This window comes from Ambystoma mexicanum, chromosome 13 (assembly GCF_040938575.1).
Source record: "Ambystoma mexicanum isolate Mex_15411 chromosome 13, UKY_AmexF1_1, whole genome shotgun sequence".
In the NCBI taxonomy this organism is placed as follows: domain Eukaryota; kingdom Metazoa; phylum Chordata; class Amphibia; order Caudata; family Ambystomatidae; genus Ambystoma; species Ambystoma mexicanum.
In genome coordinates, this window is record NC_090938.1 from 594,122,348 (window position 1) to 594,142,176 (window position 19,829).

Sequence of the window (19,829 nt, forward strand, 5' to 3'; positions counted from 1 at the left end):
TCCAAGATTCCTTTACCCTCATACATCGTCATATATTAATCTTCTCAATATGTTCGGTTTACTGGTAAACTACACCTTCCATAAGCAGTAGCATCGATAAGTAGAGAATTAGTGACCAGAGAAACACCGGTCTCCAGCAATTTTAAGTGTGAATTTCCATTATATCTGTAATCAAACTGAATACCAAGATAAACAGACACTGTCAGTTGTGTTGAGTCTACATGCCACTTGAATTTAATGTGCCTCCTGCACCCAGTAAAAACGATATCTTTTGTCTTACTGGCATTCATTTGTAAGTTATGGATTTTGTAATATTCCAATAGACCGTTTAGAGTGTGAAGTAGCACAATGGGGGTTAAATCAATGCAGATAGTATTTTCACCATAGGGTAACGATTGACATCATCTAAGACCAACTTTGTCGGCTTTGCTTTTGCCTTATGTAAAAAAGAAGGCAACTCGGCAATATTTAACAAAACAAAATTGGGGCTAAAAATACAGCTTTGCTGCAGGCCATTGTATGTTAACTGTTGACCATGATATGCGCTGGTCTTTTTTATTGTGTTCTAATAACTGTTGGGCTCAGATAGCACTGACTCAATTTTTAATGGCTTTGGATTTGGGTAACATTTCATGAGTGGAAGTTACAAAGTCTCAAGCAGCAACTAAGCCGATTGGACAAGTAAAAACTGTGATAACTAAATTGTGCTAGCAATCTACAAACTCAGGTTTTATGAATTAGTTGTATGCAATAATCATCTTCTTATTTTTTGATTGTTACCTACTGTCTGAGTGTCTGTCTTAATCTTAATAACTAGTATTATGCATATATATGAGTTTGTTGTTAAGTGAAGAACTATATTTTGGCTGCTTGAGTCTGTACATTGTAAATTGAGTCTGTACATTGTAAATTGAGTCTGTACATTGTAAATTGAATATTTGGTATGCTTTTTAAAGTTAAAGATTATGAATTTGTATATTGAAAAGTTGTTTAAAACAGCTAAAACAATAATAAATAAAGAAATTGTATGTTATTATCTTAGTTGTGCGTTCCACAAACCTTACAGTTGTATAGGTACCAAGGCATCAGAATGCAATTTCAAAATGTAACACAAGAGTCCACTGAGGATACCCCATAAGGATAATTTGTTTCGTAAAAGATTCAGATCAACCAAATCGAATGTTGTAGAGAAATCAACAAATGCACTGTACAGATAAAGCTTCTTCCATATAACAAATTTCTCAATAAGTCTTGATAATGCCAAACCATTGTCCACAGTTGAATGATTTGGTTGAAAACGTAATTGTTCTAATGGCAATTAGTTTGCCTCTACTGCCCACCCCTTAGAGCAATCCAGGAGATGCTTGGTAAGCTGTTTCCCAGAAGCACCTATCGGTGCATTCAAACGATGGATTTTTGGGAGCGTTTTATCCTTCTTCTTATGTATGCGGATAATTATGCTCCCTTTCCAGGACATTGGCATTTTATATTTCAGACAGAGTGAATCTAAAATTACAGCCCACCCTTTAGAATTCACTTTTATGATGGAGTTTGGTATTAACCCCGGTCCCTGTGCTCTACAGTTGGACAAAGCGGACATTTTTGTATCCAGAACACAAATTCTAGGGGCTTGTATTTTAGAATGCATTGAAGTAACAGAGGTAATGACAAATGTGTTGCTAGTTTTGAGCATAGGTACAGTCCCATAAATTACTTAGTATACAACACAGATAGAATTACAACACATCCATACAACGCAATTCCAAAGGAATCCAATTTATACAGAAATGACATAATACAACTATGTCCTAAAAACATGTGATCAATGCCTTATTTCTAGCAAATAAATCAATGGCCAATCAATCAACCGAAAATATAAATAATATACGTCATCTAAAATAGATAATTTATCGCAAAATATCATCATAGAAAACATGTAATTGAAAGCCTAGCCCTAACAATTTCCAATGAAGTAACCAAATTAAATTTGATATTCAAATATTGCCACACTGTATAATTTGTGGGGTATGCAGTTATATATTTCAGTTGATTGTTTCTCTTTTGAACATACTCAATAAAATAGGTAGAATTGACCTTAGTGGCCAAATTCCCTACAGAATTCTCCTCATCAATTATTTTAAACCAGAATGTGACACTCTTGATTAAAAGTTAAGAAAGGCCTACAAGGCGGAAACAATACAATTGGTAAGAACAAACAATCATCAGTAGCATTGAGCAGTCGCAAGCAGCTCCTACGATCTACCTGAGGGCTGTGAAAGTAGGTATCTGCCAATTAAAAAAGCAATGTACCCGTATCAGACACCGGCAGTCTCCCAAACAAGAATAATGTTTTCTTTGCCATAAAAGTAGAGATGCTCGTCATGTTAAATCCTAAACAGATATAATCCGTTGTAAGAGACGTTGGCATTCTCAAAAGTATTTTCAGCACCTTGCTCTCGAGTCTATCCAAGGCATCCATACATTTCCACGCCCAGATTTCAGCACCATACTCTAAGCTAGGTCAAATCTTCAATTTATATGGAGTAAGTATGGTCTGCACAGAGTGGCCACCCTGTTTGGCAATGAACTTACTGATGGCTCTACTCTGTTGGATAGTCTTAGAGTACACTGCCTGCCATTGAGTATTGCAGGACAGTTTGCTGTCCACCAGCACTCCAAGATATTTATAAGTGCTCACCTGTTACATATGGATCTGCTTAATAGACCAACAATACTTCCTCAACTTAACATCAGTACGAAGAACAAACCATGATCTTAGACTTTTCAATGCTGATCTTTAAACCATTCATGGTTGCATACTTCTCCAGTGCCTGCAGGCCTGTATGTGCATAATCCAACAACAGAAGGTCATCGGAATAGCTAAGCCATGCCAATGAGGATACACCAAGTCTTAATGGACAGGCCCTGGGAGAGTTCAAGTCCCTATTACGGTCCACCAGATACAAGTTCAAAAGGTTTGGGGCCAATATACAGCCTTGTTTCACCCCACTGTATGTAAGAAACCAATCTGTTACCTGCCCAAAGCCACCTTGCCTAACTCTCCCTGCGTTTCTATTCAGCAGGATGAGAAGATGCAACAAGCTCAACAGGAAATTGTTAGCCACAAGTTTCTGCCACAGCCTCTCTCTGACAACGGTGTCAAAAGCCGTCAGTAAAATAGATAAACGCAGGCATGATGCCTTCTATATATGCTTTCCAATCTGCACTAGTCACACTTGCCACAAGAGTGTGATTATCTGTTTCAGAATTAATCACACCCCAGAATAACTTTCTTTCCCTGTTTGTGGCATGCAAGGCCAGTTGTAACCATATGCTCTTCTCCTTGTCCAGAAAGTGAGTGTGTAACCAAATCTGATACTCCTTTTTCAGACATTTAATGCCCAAATTGGAATGTATCCCTATTCGAGAGAATTGCAAAACCCTCTTCATCTCATGTCGTAAATGTTTTTTCCTATCTTGTACTACATGGTCAAACTTACACTTCCTGGGATCACTTGTATTCATAATCCCATCAGATTTCATATGGTCCCTATTGACATAAACATATGTTTTTACAGTTTGGAGTGCCATTCCAGACTTTCCAACCAGGTCATTGGTTGGTAAAACTAGATATATAAATTAACCATTTATCAGGGCTAACATTCGATGCTTAAATAGTTTTCGAGTTCCCAATTCCTCGTGCAATACCAATCCATAACTGATTTGTATCATTAAATCTAACAGAGCTTAATAATTCAAGCAATTCCTGATTGTTTGACTCTAGACACAAACGTATGTTTAAACTCTTTTTTTACTAAGAGAATTTGGGATGTCTATCCCTCTGGTACTGCCTTATGCAAAATCTTCATTTTCTTATTTTTTAAGGTTCTAGTTTTAATTAATTCAACATCGAACCATCATATATAGCTCATCTTCTGAATATAATGCACAAGAGGTTGATTATTAATTTGTATGAACATGTTTCAGATCATCACCAGTAAGTGTTTGAATGATTCAATTGAGTAATTAACCCTGACTTCCAATTATAAGATTGAAATCGTGGCCTTTAGCTCACTCAACTTGCGATGACACCATTTTATTTTCCTATTGCCTTCAATTTATATATATCCAGGTATCAATAAAGGCCTCTCTCCAACATATAATGTTAGCTTGAGTGGAAATTGATCACTATAGAGTCTGTAAGTACTTCAAACGTATTGCATAATAACTCATACACAGAAATAAAGAGATCTATTTGTGTCAGGGCCCTAAAATTAGCAAAGGTATCTTTCCCAAGAATCCCCCCAACAACCCTAGCAGTAAGACATCTTAGAAAAGTGGTGTCCAGGAAAGGCTAATGCCCCCTAATTGGTTTCCAAAGTATGATTTTTTTAAGCTTTTGGGTTTCTTTAATAATAGTTCAAAGTGAAACATCAGCTCCCAAAGCCCTCATCTCGTCAACATATTTCAATATCATTCTTACCTCAGAAAAAGATGTGAAATGTACACAAGTCCCAGCATAGGTCATTTAACATGCCTCATCCTAAAAAAACGAAACGAAAGAAGTGTCCTCAGTTGTAATAACTCTTAATTGTGGAATGTAATGCAGGAGATATGATACCCTTGTTTGATATACTGGGAATGGATCAGTGGAATTGTAAAACTATTCATAAAAGTCACATACCTTGAAGAATAGAGATATTTATTAACATTTTGGGACATAGAAGTATTCCCCAAACAAACCATATATGAGGGCAACTTAGTCGCAGCAGATACAGCATTGTCATAATCCTGTAACATTGCGAAAGTCTGACAAATTGGACCTTTACCTTCAGATCATTCAATTGCCCTAAACTCCTGCCATTGATTGCCTGTGCAAAATACTTTATAGCCAGAAGATGAAGTAGACAAAGTTTTATCTAGTAAAGAGCTAAAGCTTTAAAAGTCAACAGAGAATTCTTGATTAAGGATGGTAGTTGGACGAAAAATAGATTCCTTAAGTGTGCCATTGACCCTTGCATCAATATTTTCCAAGATTGATAATTAATCATGTGAGGCAAATTTCAGTTGTCAGTGCTTCTTTTTCGATATTTTTGACCTGGGATTATTAACCTGAAGACTTTTCTTATAAGGTTAATGCAATTGTTTTCCTTTTTAATGCTTACCTTCTTTTTATTAAAAATTGTGTAAATGCCATCTGGCCCAGAAACTTCTTTGCCGCAATGCACATGCAGAGCTTTAATTGATGGAGGAGCAAGAGCCTCATTATTATTGTTATTTTTACATACAGGGGCATTTCGCAGATCCACTCGCTGACATACAAGAGATGAAAGAACAGGACTGGACTTATTCAACAGCTGTATAATAGTAGATTTAATTGGTGATGATGAAAAACTCCTTTGATTATTAACCCCAACGGATTGGCTAGAACAATCTATTTTATGTAGTGGAATAAGTTTAGGTGTCCCTGTTGATTGCATAAGGCCACAAACCCTGCCTTGGCTAGTGGCAGGAAGCAAATCACTGATAATCATCCCCTCCTCATCTAAAAAAGATGCAGCCATTTTGTTACTCGACTCTGACCTAAATGAGTCAACCCACATTAGCGATTATAGCATCCGGAATGGATGTATAGATTTAGTACGTTGCTACTCCTTTTCTTACCAGTGTTTCAAAGATAGATGACAAAACACTAGATTCATCCTCAGACCTTGCATTGTTTTTTCCCTAAGTGACAGCATAGACAAAACAACAGAATGTCCTGGGTACATCATTTGTGTGACAGTAGCAAAAGAAACTGGAGTTGGCTGTTGTGTTTTACATAAATTCCATCAGGCACTGTTAATGGCCTACCACTGTTAGCTGGAAGGTTATAAGAAGTTGGAGAAATAATGTTTGCCTATTCTTGTACAGATGTATCAGATAAAGAGGCATTAGGGCGATCCAATGGTAGCCAGGCTTTAGAAGTAATCTTTATTGAACTCTCACTAAGCACCTGAGCAATAGAACCTGGCTTGCTTAACCAGCTATCAGTGCCCTGTGGACATAATGACATGTCCACTGATTCATAATTGGAAGCATGATAGTCATAAGGGTGCATCTGTGCTAATGGGTAGACACTCTGCACTCACTTTTTTGTGAGAAAAACTATTGAACGTTGAAGTGTTTTTTGTAATGGTGGTCATTTCCTACGTCCTCTGCTGGTATATCTGTTGGTGCCTAAACACTTAGAGTAGGCCTTATTCTTGCCTTATCTATCTATGGCCTCATGTATATTCTGTGGCATATGAAGTTCTGCACTTCTGTACAGATCATTGTGAATGTCAGCAGAAATCAGACAGTACTTAAGAGAAAGCAGAGGTGTAGTCAAGACTCTGAAGGGCTCTGAGTCTGTGTTTAAGTGAAATGGCAGGAGAGACATACTCGCTTTAGTATATGGGCCATCATGTTCGGCTCTACAGATAGTAGCGCCCCTGAGTTTGAGATAACAGAACCGTACGATGGACCTACAGTCCCAGGAGCTTGAGAATAGTCAAGAATCGGAGAGGATCAATATCACATCCACGGTTGCCATTTTCAGTGATCTAATTATCTGACACCTCAACCACATCTCCTTTATCTAGCTCAATTGCAGGTGGCCCTCTCCGCATGGGTGTAGCCAGTCGATTAGTAACTTGCTGTACTCTTTTCCCGAGGGGGGTAACCCCCATAATATCATATGCAGGGGGTGAGGAGGGTCAGTTTGAGAAACCCCTTGTATACTCCCAGGCATGCTCCCTTGTTAAAAAAGTGTCCATTATCATTCCCTTTTTCTGTAATGTCAGGAGAATTTACTGAATAAGCTGCTACTAAGACTACTTTCTACATCCCTCCCTAATGCCTACTTTGCTACATGTGAAGTGTTAGTCATTCCAACGAGAAAGATCTAGGTAAGACACAGGTCTATATCAGCCTATCTCAGGATAGCCTGCTAACCAAGGTATAGCTTAGTTGAGAATGGTAAGAGAAAAAGAGATGAATTGATACAATAAGATTTAAAAAGGGAGCATATAAAAAAACATGAAGTGTCAGTGATCAAACTAGTAATAATAGTAGTATATGTGTGTATATAATAAAAATAGAATGAAAGTAGAAATACGCACTTTCACAAAGTGTGTATTTTGCTCTGAACGAGCAACACCTATTACCAGCCACAGTACTTCAGGAGCTCCACATGGAGGTGGTGCGAGTCTACGGCATGACCAGGCCTCCTTTAGGGCTTCCTTCTCAATACATTATAGGCCCTGAAGTCAGTCACTTTTTAGGACTTTTCGATGCCGCTCCAGATGCACTCACTGCTCCCCTGGACCACAAACCCACAAAACCCATATTCTGTGCCAGTCGGCTCCAGCTCCTACCCACAGTCCTAAGCCCCTCCTTGTCTCAAGTCACACTGTGCCACAGCTGCCAACAGTCTAACGATGCACACTAAACAACTTGCACTACTGACACTGATGCTACTAACACACAGCTGCTTTTGAGATGGCACCACTGTTCCTTTGCACTTGATAACCCCGAAATAGAGCATACAGTCAAATGGATTCGATATATTTCAGTTTGGAAGGGGTATGCAGACTTTTCATTGAATATATTTCCATCGAAGGTATTTCCATCGAATTTACTCCAATGAAAAAATATGCATTGAATGCATATTTCTGGGGGGTAAAGGGTTAATTTTGTTTTGGGTGTGTTTTTAAGGGTTAAAAACGGGGGGTTGGGTGGGGGATTGGGTGGGTGGTTGGGTGGGGAACCAAAACCCCCCCCAAAAGAAAATTAACATGCATTTGATGCACATTTTTTCATTGGAAATGATTCGATGGTACTTACCTTCGATGGGGAAAAATAGATGTAAAGACTAGTAACCTTTGGACGGGTATCCTGGACTCAACTTCTTCATTAGTGTTTCTATTGTAACTAAAGGAAGCTATTGGAAGAGGGTTTTAAAGTATTGCACAGAAGAGTCAGCTTTGGCACCTACAGGGAAAGGAGCCAATTTGGAGGTTTCAAAAAATTGTAGGGAGAAAGGGGTGGGAGTGTTAAATGGTGAAGATGCTGTTTTTAGGAATAAACTGCCTTTTACTCCCTTAGGCGAAATGGCTTCTACTGCAATTATAGCATTTGAAAAAAATTATTCAAAGTGAAGTAAAAAAAGGTGAGTATTCATCTGAAATACTCACTGAATACTATTTCATTTGGTGAAGGTAAGGCATAGCAAGACTTTAAAACTAACACTGATCTCATTATAAAACCAGTGAATAAAGCTGGAGGCATTGCCATCAGGACAATTGATCAATATTAGAATATGGTATTTGCTCTACCAGATGTTGTCCACCATTATCAGAAGTTCCCGAAGGATCCCACTGTAGAAATATAAATGCTAATTAAATACGTAACTCCTTTGGGCCTGGAGCGTAACTGGACCACAACAAATTAATATGATTACCTAAGTATTGAAAAACCTAAGATTGAAATCTTTTATGTATTACCTAAAATTCACAAAAATGCACAAAAGCCTTTATGGAGACTAATTGTGCCTGGTGCAATACAATATTGGCACCATTAATAACATGTGTGGATTTATTTCTACAACCATTAAGTCGTAAAACTGAGACACACCTGCAAGATAGCACATGATTGAGTAATTGAATTGACAACACACCATTTGATGCTAATAATCAACTTTTAGTTACCCTTAATATCTAGACTCTCTATACAAACATTCCTAAATAAGAAGCCATAGGATGCAACAATGAGTTGCTGCATAATACCGAACAGATGGTAGAAAAACCTATCGACTTCATTCCGTGAGCTATGAAAATAGCAATTGAACAAAACCATTTTGAGTTTAACCGTCAACTTTATTAGCAGATAAAAGAGACTCCCGTGGGTGCACCACTTGTCACAAGCTTAACAAAATTATACATGGCCGAATTTGAAAATAGGCACTTCTTTACAAGTACTTATCCATTTTGGCAACAAATCAATAAATGGAGACTTTATATTGATGATCTAAGTATGGTATGGATGGATACTGAGCAGTTGCTGAATCTGTCTTTTGAATGGTTGAACAATAAGAACACAAACCTTAAATGTAGCAGAGAGTACAGTCACCTGAGTGTCAATTTGTGGGATAATTTAATTTCATATGTTGATGAAAAATCTATTTGTAACTGATATCGACAACCAACCAATAGGAAAACTTTGTTGGACTATTGCAGTTTCAATGCCCGGTCTGTAAAAGATACTCTTCTTTATGGACAGTATTTAAGGGTTACAAGGAATTGGATCAGTAGGCTACAGTATATGCAATAAGCAGCTACATTAGATGGTTTACTTTCACAGGGATATTCGAAATGTGCATAAAACATTTAAATAAACGAGCACAAAATCCAAAGAGGGAGATTCCCCCAACTACCAAAGTTTCTAAACCTTCGACGGACCATTTAGTCTGTTGTTCTACTTTTCATCCCAACACTCAGGACATCAAACAGGTTATTAGAAAATATTGCCCTTTGGTACAGCAAAGCCTCAAGGATGAAAAAGTATTGGTGTTAAACCCAAAGGAAGCTATGTTCTAGATATGTTCATAATACATTTAAGGAACCCTAGCCCAGTGGATGGGCACTACCCATGTGGAATGAGTATGGCATGTAAATGTACAAAAACAATCACAACTTTTAAGATCCAGGACTGTGAGTGGGTTCTCATGAGTATGACCAATTGTAAGAGTAAGGGAGTAATCTACTACATTGGATGTCCTTGTGGAATATGTTATGTGAGCCAAACGACTAGGAAAGTCCACTTACGTATAGCCGTAAACATATCGAGAATCTGGTGCAAGAACATTACCGCACCATTGGTGAAACACTTTTTAGAAAAAAAAACACACAGAAAAGTTCTACTTTGGTGGATACTAGATGAGGTTCATAGCATGTTCAATTTGGAAAGGTTTTTGGGCTACAAAGAACAACAAGGGATTTGCAATTGCTTCTGAACGGCTTCAATGATACCCAACTAAACGTCTATTGCCCATATGAAAACAACATTGGTGATCCTTTTGTGAAGAGATCACGTACCAAACAGTTAAAGTGGCAGTCCTGTGTGAACCGTGGCTAAAAATGAACATATGGGTGATGGCGTCATTACGTCATGTGTGGGGTGCAACAGAAATAGGCAAAATGGGTGCATCAAACCGTTAGATAGTGTCTGAGTGTGAACAAGAATAATGCATGCTGTTTTTATTAGGTGTGGACAACCATATTTCTTTAGTGGACCTTTGCTTGATCATTCATTTAGGACAATGAATACTTTGAACGCAGTGAGGTCAAGAAGCCACTTAAAGAATTGAAAGCTTATTGTGTTAGCTTCAGCAACTAAGTGCGTCATGGGAAGTTTGGGCAGCCACACAGCATGACAGGTCCTCATGAGAGATTCTTGTTTATATTTTTAAACAGTATAAAATACTTCTCTTTTTTTACAGAAATATCATTTTAAAGATAATCTATGCATACGGTTAATTAACTGAAAATATGACTATGGTCCTGAGGAAGGCAGTTAATTTGTTGTTGTAGTACCGAAAAGTAGTCACTAGAAGTCTACGTCTTACATCACCCATACTGACCACGGACTACAACATGGTACAGATGAACTAGTTTCCAGTCAATGTTCGGACTTCACCATAATCACTAGACTATAATGGATTAAGATAGTAAACTAGTTGCAGTCAATGTATGATTTCCTCTTTGAAAATAGATTTAAACAAAAGAATGATTCATTTTCAATGAACAAATCTGTGAAAGGTACAGTGAGCAAAAAGCGTGTGCTGCAAACTCTCACCTCAGAACAGGTTTATCATGCCATGTTCTCTCTGGAGAGGAGCGCCTGCTACCTTTTTTGAAATATGTGTAAGGAACTTGGGGTTGGTCACCCTAAGTTACCTGGGGGCAACCAGACGTGGTCTCCCTGCTCACTGTACTCAGAGAGGCACAACTTCACCTCACTGATGAGGCCCAACAAGGCTGAAACCCGTGTATGGGGTTGCTGGTGGTACTCTTGTTCAGAGAGAAATTGCCATAGCATTTCGGTGCTGGACTGCCCATGTGGGCGGGACAAAGACTGATATGCAAATGGGTGTTTCCCATCTGTGAAAGGTACAGTGATCAAAAAGCGGGTGCTGCAAACTCTCATCTCAGAACAGGTTATCATGCCATGTTCTTTCTGGAGAGGAGCGCCTGCTGCCTTTTGTGAAATACAAATCTGAAATATGTCAAAAAATCAACTAGGTTTTTGTTATGAATCTTTCATGTTCTTTTCTTTATAATGGTTTGCTTATACTTTTAATGTTTGTTGTCTGATATCAGATGTTACTTGGAACACTTTGTTATCATCTTAATCTATGCTGAGTGATTACAGCAATATATGTTGGATGTTTCTCATTAACCCTAGAGTGTGCAATAAGTGTGCAATACATTACGTGCTAATGAAATAATACATTATTGGCAGAATTCGTTTCGGCCTGTATCAAAGTAATGTCATTTATTGACCAAACAAAATAGGTTTTACATTATTTTAACATGATGATATTGAACGGTTTCCAACCAGTGCAATTCTGTGTAAATATGTCACTCCCGAGTTGTTGCTTGTGCACCGCTACCCCGGTGATTGCATAGAGCCCTGCTCTCTAAACATCGGGACATGTTCGACAATTTTCAGATTTACAGAGATAATACCAAATTAATAATATGGAGTTAGTAGTGTGGACTTTGGGGGGTGGACTTAGTTGGGTGGACTTCTGAAGGTACCTCCAGTTTAGGGACTGTTTAAATAATCTAAGAGTAGATCCCACAGAGGGGATCCTTGGAGAGATATCTCCAGGACATGAGCCAATAGGAAGGACTACAGTCTGGTCATATGCCATCTTGGCCAGGGTAGGACAGTCAGAGGAACTGACGGAGTGCTACAGGGGGAGGTGTTCTTACTTGCTAAAGGACTGTCTGGTGGGAGGAGCTACCTGGGAAGCATATGGACACAGTTGGACACAGCGATGCCATTCTAGGGTATGGGGCTTCGTCCGCTTAGGACTCTAATCCTGGCTGGAGGATTCAATGCAGCGCAATGGAAATGGTGGGACTTTGTTAGCGCAACAGGACTGTGGATAATGCTTGGCCACTGGAAATCAAAGGTCTGCTGTGTGCAGAGATGTCTCTGGTGGCCTTCACACACATAGCACTCCATGAAAGTGGAATAACATTTTAAAATAAAGTATTAATAACATATATTTTTTCATAAAGGCCTCCATGCCAGATTCCTCCCAGTGCTCGGCACACTAATACTATAGCCTTATAAACCGAGGAAGGGGTCAATATGACAGAATAATGACCTGCCCACAACATATGGCCCGAAGTGAAGCAGACGCCATAAATTGGGCCAGAGTCATTATCCCACGCGATAATGGCCCTTCCCAAGAGCTATAACACTTATAGCACATGCATTCTATTATGTGTATTAAAAAGGATGTGGCAGTGAAAAAAGATCCCCCCAGAAAGGGAGTGGCTCGTCAAACGAAATCTTGACATGAAATTGATTATTGTTACCTTGTCTGCATAGAAGTCTCACTATTCAGAATGCAGTCACTTATTGATGGCCCTCTGAACATTCTGATTGGCTAAGAGGAGGTCAATATCGACTTCCTATTGCTAATAGGCATTTTGGTACCCAAATAATAGCACTCAGTTTATGAGCCTGTAAATGCTGAAGGTCTTGGTTGACACTGCCAGGATTTGCACATGTGAATGGGGGTTACACAGTATCCACATGGAACCCTACTGAGTCAACCTACCTCGAAACAAGTGTGTCTCGCCCACAGAAACCAGTGATAGTGTCAAGAAGCCATGTAAACTGTACTGTACACAAAAGAGCTAATATTTAAGTGTTACTGCCCGACCTGCTGGGCCAGATCGGGTGGTATTGGCCTGAGTTGAAGGCCTGAGCATAGCGAGAGTGTTTAACGAGGCTACCCAGGCCGATACCACCCGATCTGGCACGCTGCAGAGGATAGTAACGCTATTGGCCCCCAAGTATTTCGTTTGAATGAATGGGATGCCTGCGATGTCCATTTATTCAAATGAAATACTCACTAAATATTGCCTCCTTGATCTGTAAGACGTGGCTGGGTACGGAGCCCCTCTTCCATTTCCATGGCGGCTACAGAGGACACTGGGAGGAAGCAGCAGAGGTGTGTGCCGCCGTCGCACTCAGCAGGCCGGTGTGGGAGTGAGGGGTTAAAATAAAGAAAGGAAGGGAAGGGAGAGTGGAGGAAGATGGCGGGCGGGGGAAGAAGCCATCAGGTGACTCGGAGCATGGGCTTGCATCAGTAGCTACAGCTCGCTCTCCGAGCAACCTGATTGGTTGCACAACCATCCCATGTGCTAGCAAATATGATGTCCCCATTGGCCAATGTCCAGGCTATACGAGCTCGTATGACTCGGAAAATCCCTATAACCCAGGAATTGGCCATTGAGGGAACTGTCACCAGACCCCTGAGCTCTCGGCACTGGCAGCACAGCGCTCCCTCTCATCACTGGAGTGCCAAGTTGACAGCCATGCTGCCATTGCTGCATGGCTCTTAGGGTAGCCGGAAGCACCGTGCTGACAATCATGCTGTCAGTGCCACATGGCTCTCGTTGCGGTGCTCCCGCTCATCATGGCAGCGCTGCGCTAACAGCCATGCGGCCATGGCTCTCAACGTTGCACTCCCTCTGTCCACATGCGCGCTCGTTGCGGCTCCCCTCTATGAATGGGCCGCAACTGACAGCTGCGTCCCAGGCACCTAAATCACCCACCCCTTACCCACTACTCCTTACTTGCTTAAGGTGGGGGCAGAGGCCCCCATGCCAGCTCCGCCCTCCTTCTCGCCCAGGCCGCACCTGACAGACATGACCTGGGCACGTGAAATCACCCGCCACCCTCCCCCCACTCTTTACCTTGTTAGTTTGGGGGCGGTGGACATCTTCTCTTTGCCAGCCTGCATCTGTCAGACGTGCCCCAGCTTTTCGAAACCTTGCCCCCTCCTTCCTCATATGGGAACTAGCCAGCAAACACATCAGGCAGATTGCACTGGAGTCTTAGGGCCCTGATTCAGAGAGCGTTTTTCAATGGGAGTCCGCCATTATAGAAGGCTTCTGTGAAGCAGGTCCTTAATAGCTTTATAGATCACGCCCTCAGGACCTACTGGGAGTTATAGGCCCTGAAGACCTCGTCAAATGCTCAGTTGGTTCTTGCACCTGCTGGAGGCATGTGCACAGCCTTCTGTTCATGGCTCAGGCACAGAATGGGCCAGGCCAGCTTTTCAAAGCTTTAGGGTTTGTAAAGAAACCATCCATAGAGGTGAAGATAAAGCCTCTTTTCTGAAGCGCTATACAGAAATAATAATTAAACATGGGCGCTCCTATTAGGTCTGAGCTCACATTCCATACACACTATCCCAGCACGTGATGGGCTGAACCGTTCTGCGGATCTTTAAGCTATTGATTAAGGCAGTGCACGTGTACCCTAATGGGCGGGGAGCAGCCGCGTGTTAGGGTGCACGTGCACTGCCTTGAACTTGAGGCTTGTTATCAAAAAGGAAAACACGGCTTTTAAACAAAACTTCCCGAAATACTCCTCGTCCATTTAACCCCGAGTGCCTTTGAACTGTGCTTCGTGCTCTCTGCAGTGATATCCGCACGCAGAGATCCGTCGAAGCGCACAGCCCAGGCCTCCACACAAACCCGTGCAGTGGGAGTGGGGGTAGGAGACGTTCAGACACACCCGAATGCAGTGTTATGCGCGAAACAGACATCTCGATACACATTAAAATACCCACACCCCAAACTCCCATGCCAGGCGGGGAATTCTTGCTTAACTCCTGATTTATTTATTTATTTATCTATCTATCTATTTGTGTTATGGTACTTGAAGACATGATTTTGCTGGAAAGATTGCTCAGTGGGTTAAGCTTATGATGTTGAGTTTTACGCTGTGGATCGCTAGGTTAAACGAACACAGGTGACACCTGTCACGTACAGCGTTCTGAATGGCCAAACTGCGTTAGAAAGCGCTATATCAAACACACGCTCTTACTATTACTTTTTGTAGTGGGAAATGCATCACTACAAGTACCAGAATGCACTGCAAAACAAGGGCTGGTGGCCAACTTCCACCTAAAGTAGGGCCAAAAAGTTCCCCACTAATACATGTCCAGTTCCTTTTTAATGCCAATGACGCTCAACACAGTGGAGTCTCCCAATTTTCTATGCGCCCCCAGCCCACAACCATCAGGTTGAACCAAAGTGTCTGGCACATCTCCCTAAATGGATGCCTTGCGCCGCATCTGCGCAAACTGCACGAAGACGGCGGAGTGTATTCTGGCAAAAACGTATGTAAATTAGGTGGGACCCTTGTGTAACATGTTTAGCATTTGAAACATGCTTTACTTTCTGAAACTGTAAATGGTTTGCTTGCAACGCTGTTATCCATGATATAGTAAAGCCAATTCATCATCATCATCTCCCTCTATCACCATCATCATCATTACCATCTATCAATGACATCACTTCCATAAACCACCATCATCACCATCATCATCATCACCATCTACATCTATCAATATCATCACTTCCACCCATCACCATCATCATCATCACCTCCCTCAATCACCATCATCACCATCTACATCATCATCAGCACCATCTACCACCACCATCATCATCATCATCATCTACATCTATCAATATCATCACTTCCACTCATCACCATCATCACCATCTACCACCACCATCATCATCATCATCATCTACATCTATCAATATCATCACTTCCACTCATCACCATCTACCACCACCACCATCATCATCATCATCTACATCTATCAATATCATCACTTCCACCCATCACCATCTACCACCACCACCATCATCATCATCATCTACATCTATCAATATCATCACTTCCACTCATCACCATCTACCACCACCACCATCATCATCATCATCTACATCTATCAATATCATCACTTCCACCCATCACCATCTACCACCACCACCATCATCATCATCATCTACATCTATCAATATCATCACTTCCACTCATCACCATCATCACCATCTACCACCACCACCATCATCATCATCATCTACATCTATCAATATCATCACTTCCACTCATCACCATCATCACCATCTACCACCACCACCATCATCATCATCTACATCTATCAATATCATCACTTCCACTCATCACCATCATCACCATCTACCACCACCACCACCATCATCATCATCAACATCTACATCTATCAATATCATCACTTCCACCCATCACCATCATCATCACCTCTCCCTATCACCATCAGCATCACCATCGATCACCCTCATTATCTATCACCATCGTCGTTATTAGTATTAGAATTATGTGGGGACAAGGTGTGCTAAAAAAGTAACACATTAATTACCGAAAAGATATGACTTATTTGAATTCATTCTTCAAACGCGAGCTATCTCCCTATTTGTAAGTTCTGACCTGGACGGTAACTCGGTTAGTTAGTGCACGTGGTGCAGAGATAACAGCTTCCTGGCTAGGTACACGCTCTGTTTCTTCCAGCTCAGCAGTTCATCGGTGCAGGGAGCAAATAGTGATGACAGCCAACGCGTGTGTTTGTGCAACTACCAAGTTCCGGGGCGGGGATGATAACATGGCAGCCGCATAAAACCAGGCCGCGCAGTGCATGGACGCGGCCCACGGGCTGCGCCCTGCCTGGCCCGCAAATGTCTGATTTGGTTTTAAACCAGGTCAGACCCAGAGATTACAAAAAGCCGTTTGACAGAAGTCCTGGTCAGCAGCCGAGGTCGGATTTGACATGGGCGTGTTGTTTCTACGGGAGCAGACAGACGACGCCCCTCCCTGACGCAGGCGAGGTTTTGGACTGCAGGGGGCGCCTCCATGCCAGAAAGGTATACTGCAGAGGGGAGGTCCCGGCTGGCACACACCCATCCAAGCAGATGAGTGGAGAAGCTATTCTGGGGCGGTGGGCAACATCCTCAGAACTAAGTCCCATCCCTTTATTCAGTCACCCCTGGGACGACGACCTGAAGTAACTACACCCTCCCCTCTTTCCCATCCCACGATAGTCTTTTTTTGTCTCTTCTTCGGTTCCTCCCTTCCGTTTTATGATCAGACACAGCGCCTTGAAGCTACCTTACCTCGTGGAAGCGCGGGCTCTATAAAATCAACCACCATGACATTACAGGAATCTGAAAATCCAAACAGAAGCCCACAATGGGCGATCTTTTTGCATCTCTGTTTGTGCCTTGCGCCCCGCTATATTTTTTAAGCAAGCTGTGAATATTCGTAAACGTGCTGTCTTTCCTCGCACAGTGATATATAGCATGACGCTTTGGGTGAGCTATTGCCGGTGAGCGCTGAATGCGGCTACTACTCCTACACTGTCAGATCACTGAGTCATTGACAGGCCTAATTAAATAATCACACAAAAAGGCATCATGCTAGCTAGAAGGGGCTGATCTGTGATCACCTAGTTAAAATGTTGTGTATAGCGCCAAGAATGGGCCGCTTCACGGCACTCGGCGCGTATTATATTGCATATACCGCACGTGCAAAGCACAATTGCACACGCCTGCAGAGGCAAATATGACCCAGCCTTGCCACGAGATTGTTAATTTAAGCAGCGCATTTAGCAGAAAGGACATCAGAAAGCGCCTCGAAGTGTCCCAATGTCATGCAAAGCACTTTGAACTTAACACCAGTCGATCGATTAGCGATAGAATCTGCAGAAAGGTGAGTTTTCTGTAGGCTCGAATTTTGAAATGAGAGGTGGCCAGTCTCACCCCCCCTTCCCCCCCATCCCCTTGAAGAGGAATGCTGCCCCCGGGTTGCGGCAGAAATATTCACGTTGCTCAAAGTCCTTGGGTGGGCATGGGTGCGACTGCATCCCAGGGACGCCGGCTGCTGATGCTGCAATGCAGACTGCGCTGAGCACGGAAAGAGATGCACGCGTAACGTGCCCGCCTGCTAGTCTTAGAGTGGGCCAGAGCGCCACCCCATCCCATGGCTGCTCCGAGATGCTGCAATGCAGCGCATCTTCTCACCTGTGATGTAAAGTCAAGTCATGGAATTTCGGGTTCGCAACGCGCCCCCCGAGCCATGACAACCGGCGAGCGCCCCATGGCCAGGAGTCGCCCTGCCGCCCTCGCCCCAGAACACTGCAATGCAGATCCCAACTTCCCCGCGTGCCTCCCGCAGCCGGGGCGGCGGTGCTCCCGCTCCCATCCCCGCCGCAGTGCACGCACAGGACCCCGGGACCTACCTGCCGAGCAGATCTCCGCAGAATAGAGCAGCCCGCTCCATGCCATCAGCAGCCACGGCAGCACTTTTTCCCAGGGTCTTGCCATCCTGCGCACATGGGCTGTGGTCCTGGTGCAGGGCTCAAGGACACGGGTGGGTGTGGGGGAGGAGGGTGAAGGGGGGTTGCGGGGGCAGGAGGGGGGTGTCCGCGGGGAGAACCTGTCCTGTCTAGGACAGGGTTGGGTTACCGCGCAGCACCAGGGCAGGACACGGTGCGGACAGAGAGCTCACACCGCATGTCTCTCCCGGCCGTACATCCTATCCCTGGAATTGGCAGCCCGGCTGGAAAGCCCAGGGTGGAGGAGAGGGGTGGGGGGAGGGGCGATCACATGCTGCCCCCAGCTGAAGTCAGGACGCAGCTCTGGCTCTGCTGGGAAGTACAGTCGCTGGCAAAGTGGAATTAGCAATTACAAGGATCTCACCGTGCCCCACACCCCAGGGCGGCCCTGCCCCATCTAGCCCTGGTGCCTTGCTTTGCACGACTGCGAGTAGCCCTATGCTTAATGAGACACTAAACTGCAAAGACCAGAATGCAAAGCCAACAAACAGTACCGAGTGGAATACTCACAACCCTTCCCTGATTAGAGCACGTCTCCGGACTCAGACACCCACAATGCACCATTTGTACTGGGGCTATTTACACTAATCTTCATTCATGCTTATTGTTGACACTTAAAACACACCACAGTTCTCTAGCTACAACCTTTTCATTCGGACCAATTCGTAACAGGACCTGCGCGCTTTTCCAAACACCCACCAACCGGATGCCTTAACCCCCGCGCTCATCCCTTCTAGACGTTCAGCCCTCCACTCCCTTTAAATCTCCACTTTTTTTTGACAAATCGGACATGAAACCCTTGGTGGGGGCACAATCCGCCCACCCTCTGACAAGGATGGGCGCTGTGAGACCACGTACCAACGTGGTGATTTGGCACAGTGTAAATGCTTTATAACACAACAGCAACTGATAATGGCGGAGATCTCTGCAGTTGGCGGAGATTTCAAAAAAGGTGCGATACTATATGGGGCGAAGGAGCCCAAGCTCCACTGATAATAAGCGCGCTGGGTACTCGCGGGGCCAGGCCACACACAATGCCAGCTGCAGCCCTGCAGTTCTCGGTCGGGTTCGCTCGAGTCCACAGCCCAGAGAATGAGCAAAAGGTTGGCCCTTCCGGCAGCATTCATAGCAATTAGACAGGCACGTGCAGCCACAACATCTCCCATGACATTATTTTCAAAGTCGACCATTTATCTGGGCCCCAAAATAATGATCAGGACATCTGCCCTAGCAATCATTTACAGTTCTATGTCATTTCATAAAAAACAATTGGGCGAGAGAGATTTAATTGGATTTGTATTATTTTATTTTGCAGCAAATGTATGTGGGGGGA

The 19,829-nt window shown here is 43.0% G+C and overlaps 1 protein-coding gene across 1 annotated transcript in view; it reads right to left on the reverse strand.

The window, feature by feature from the left end:
• CNTNAP1 (contactin associated protein 1) overlaps positions 1-18,713 on the reverse strand; it is a 419,356-nt gene extending 400,643 nt beyond the window's left edge. Inside the window, exon 1 of the mRNA XM_069634419.1 lies at positions 18,397-18,713. Coding sequence (XP_069490520.1) covers positions 18,397-18,485 — 89 coding nt within the window. The 5' untranslated portion in view covers positions 18,486-18,713. The remainder of the gene's footprint in view (positions 1-18,396) is intronic.
• Positions 18,714-19,829: the final 1,116 nt, after the last annotated feature.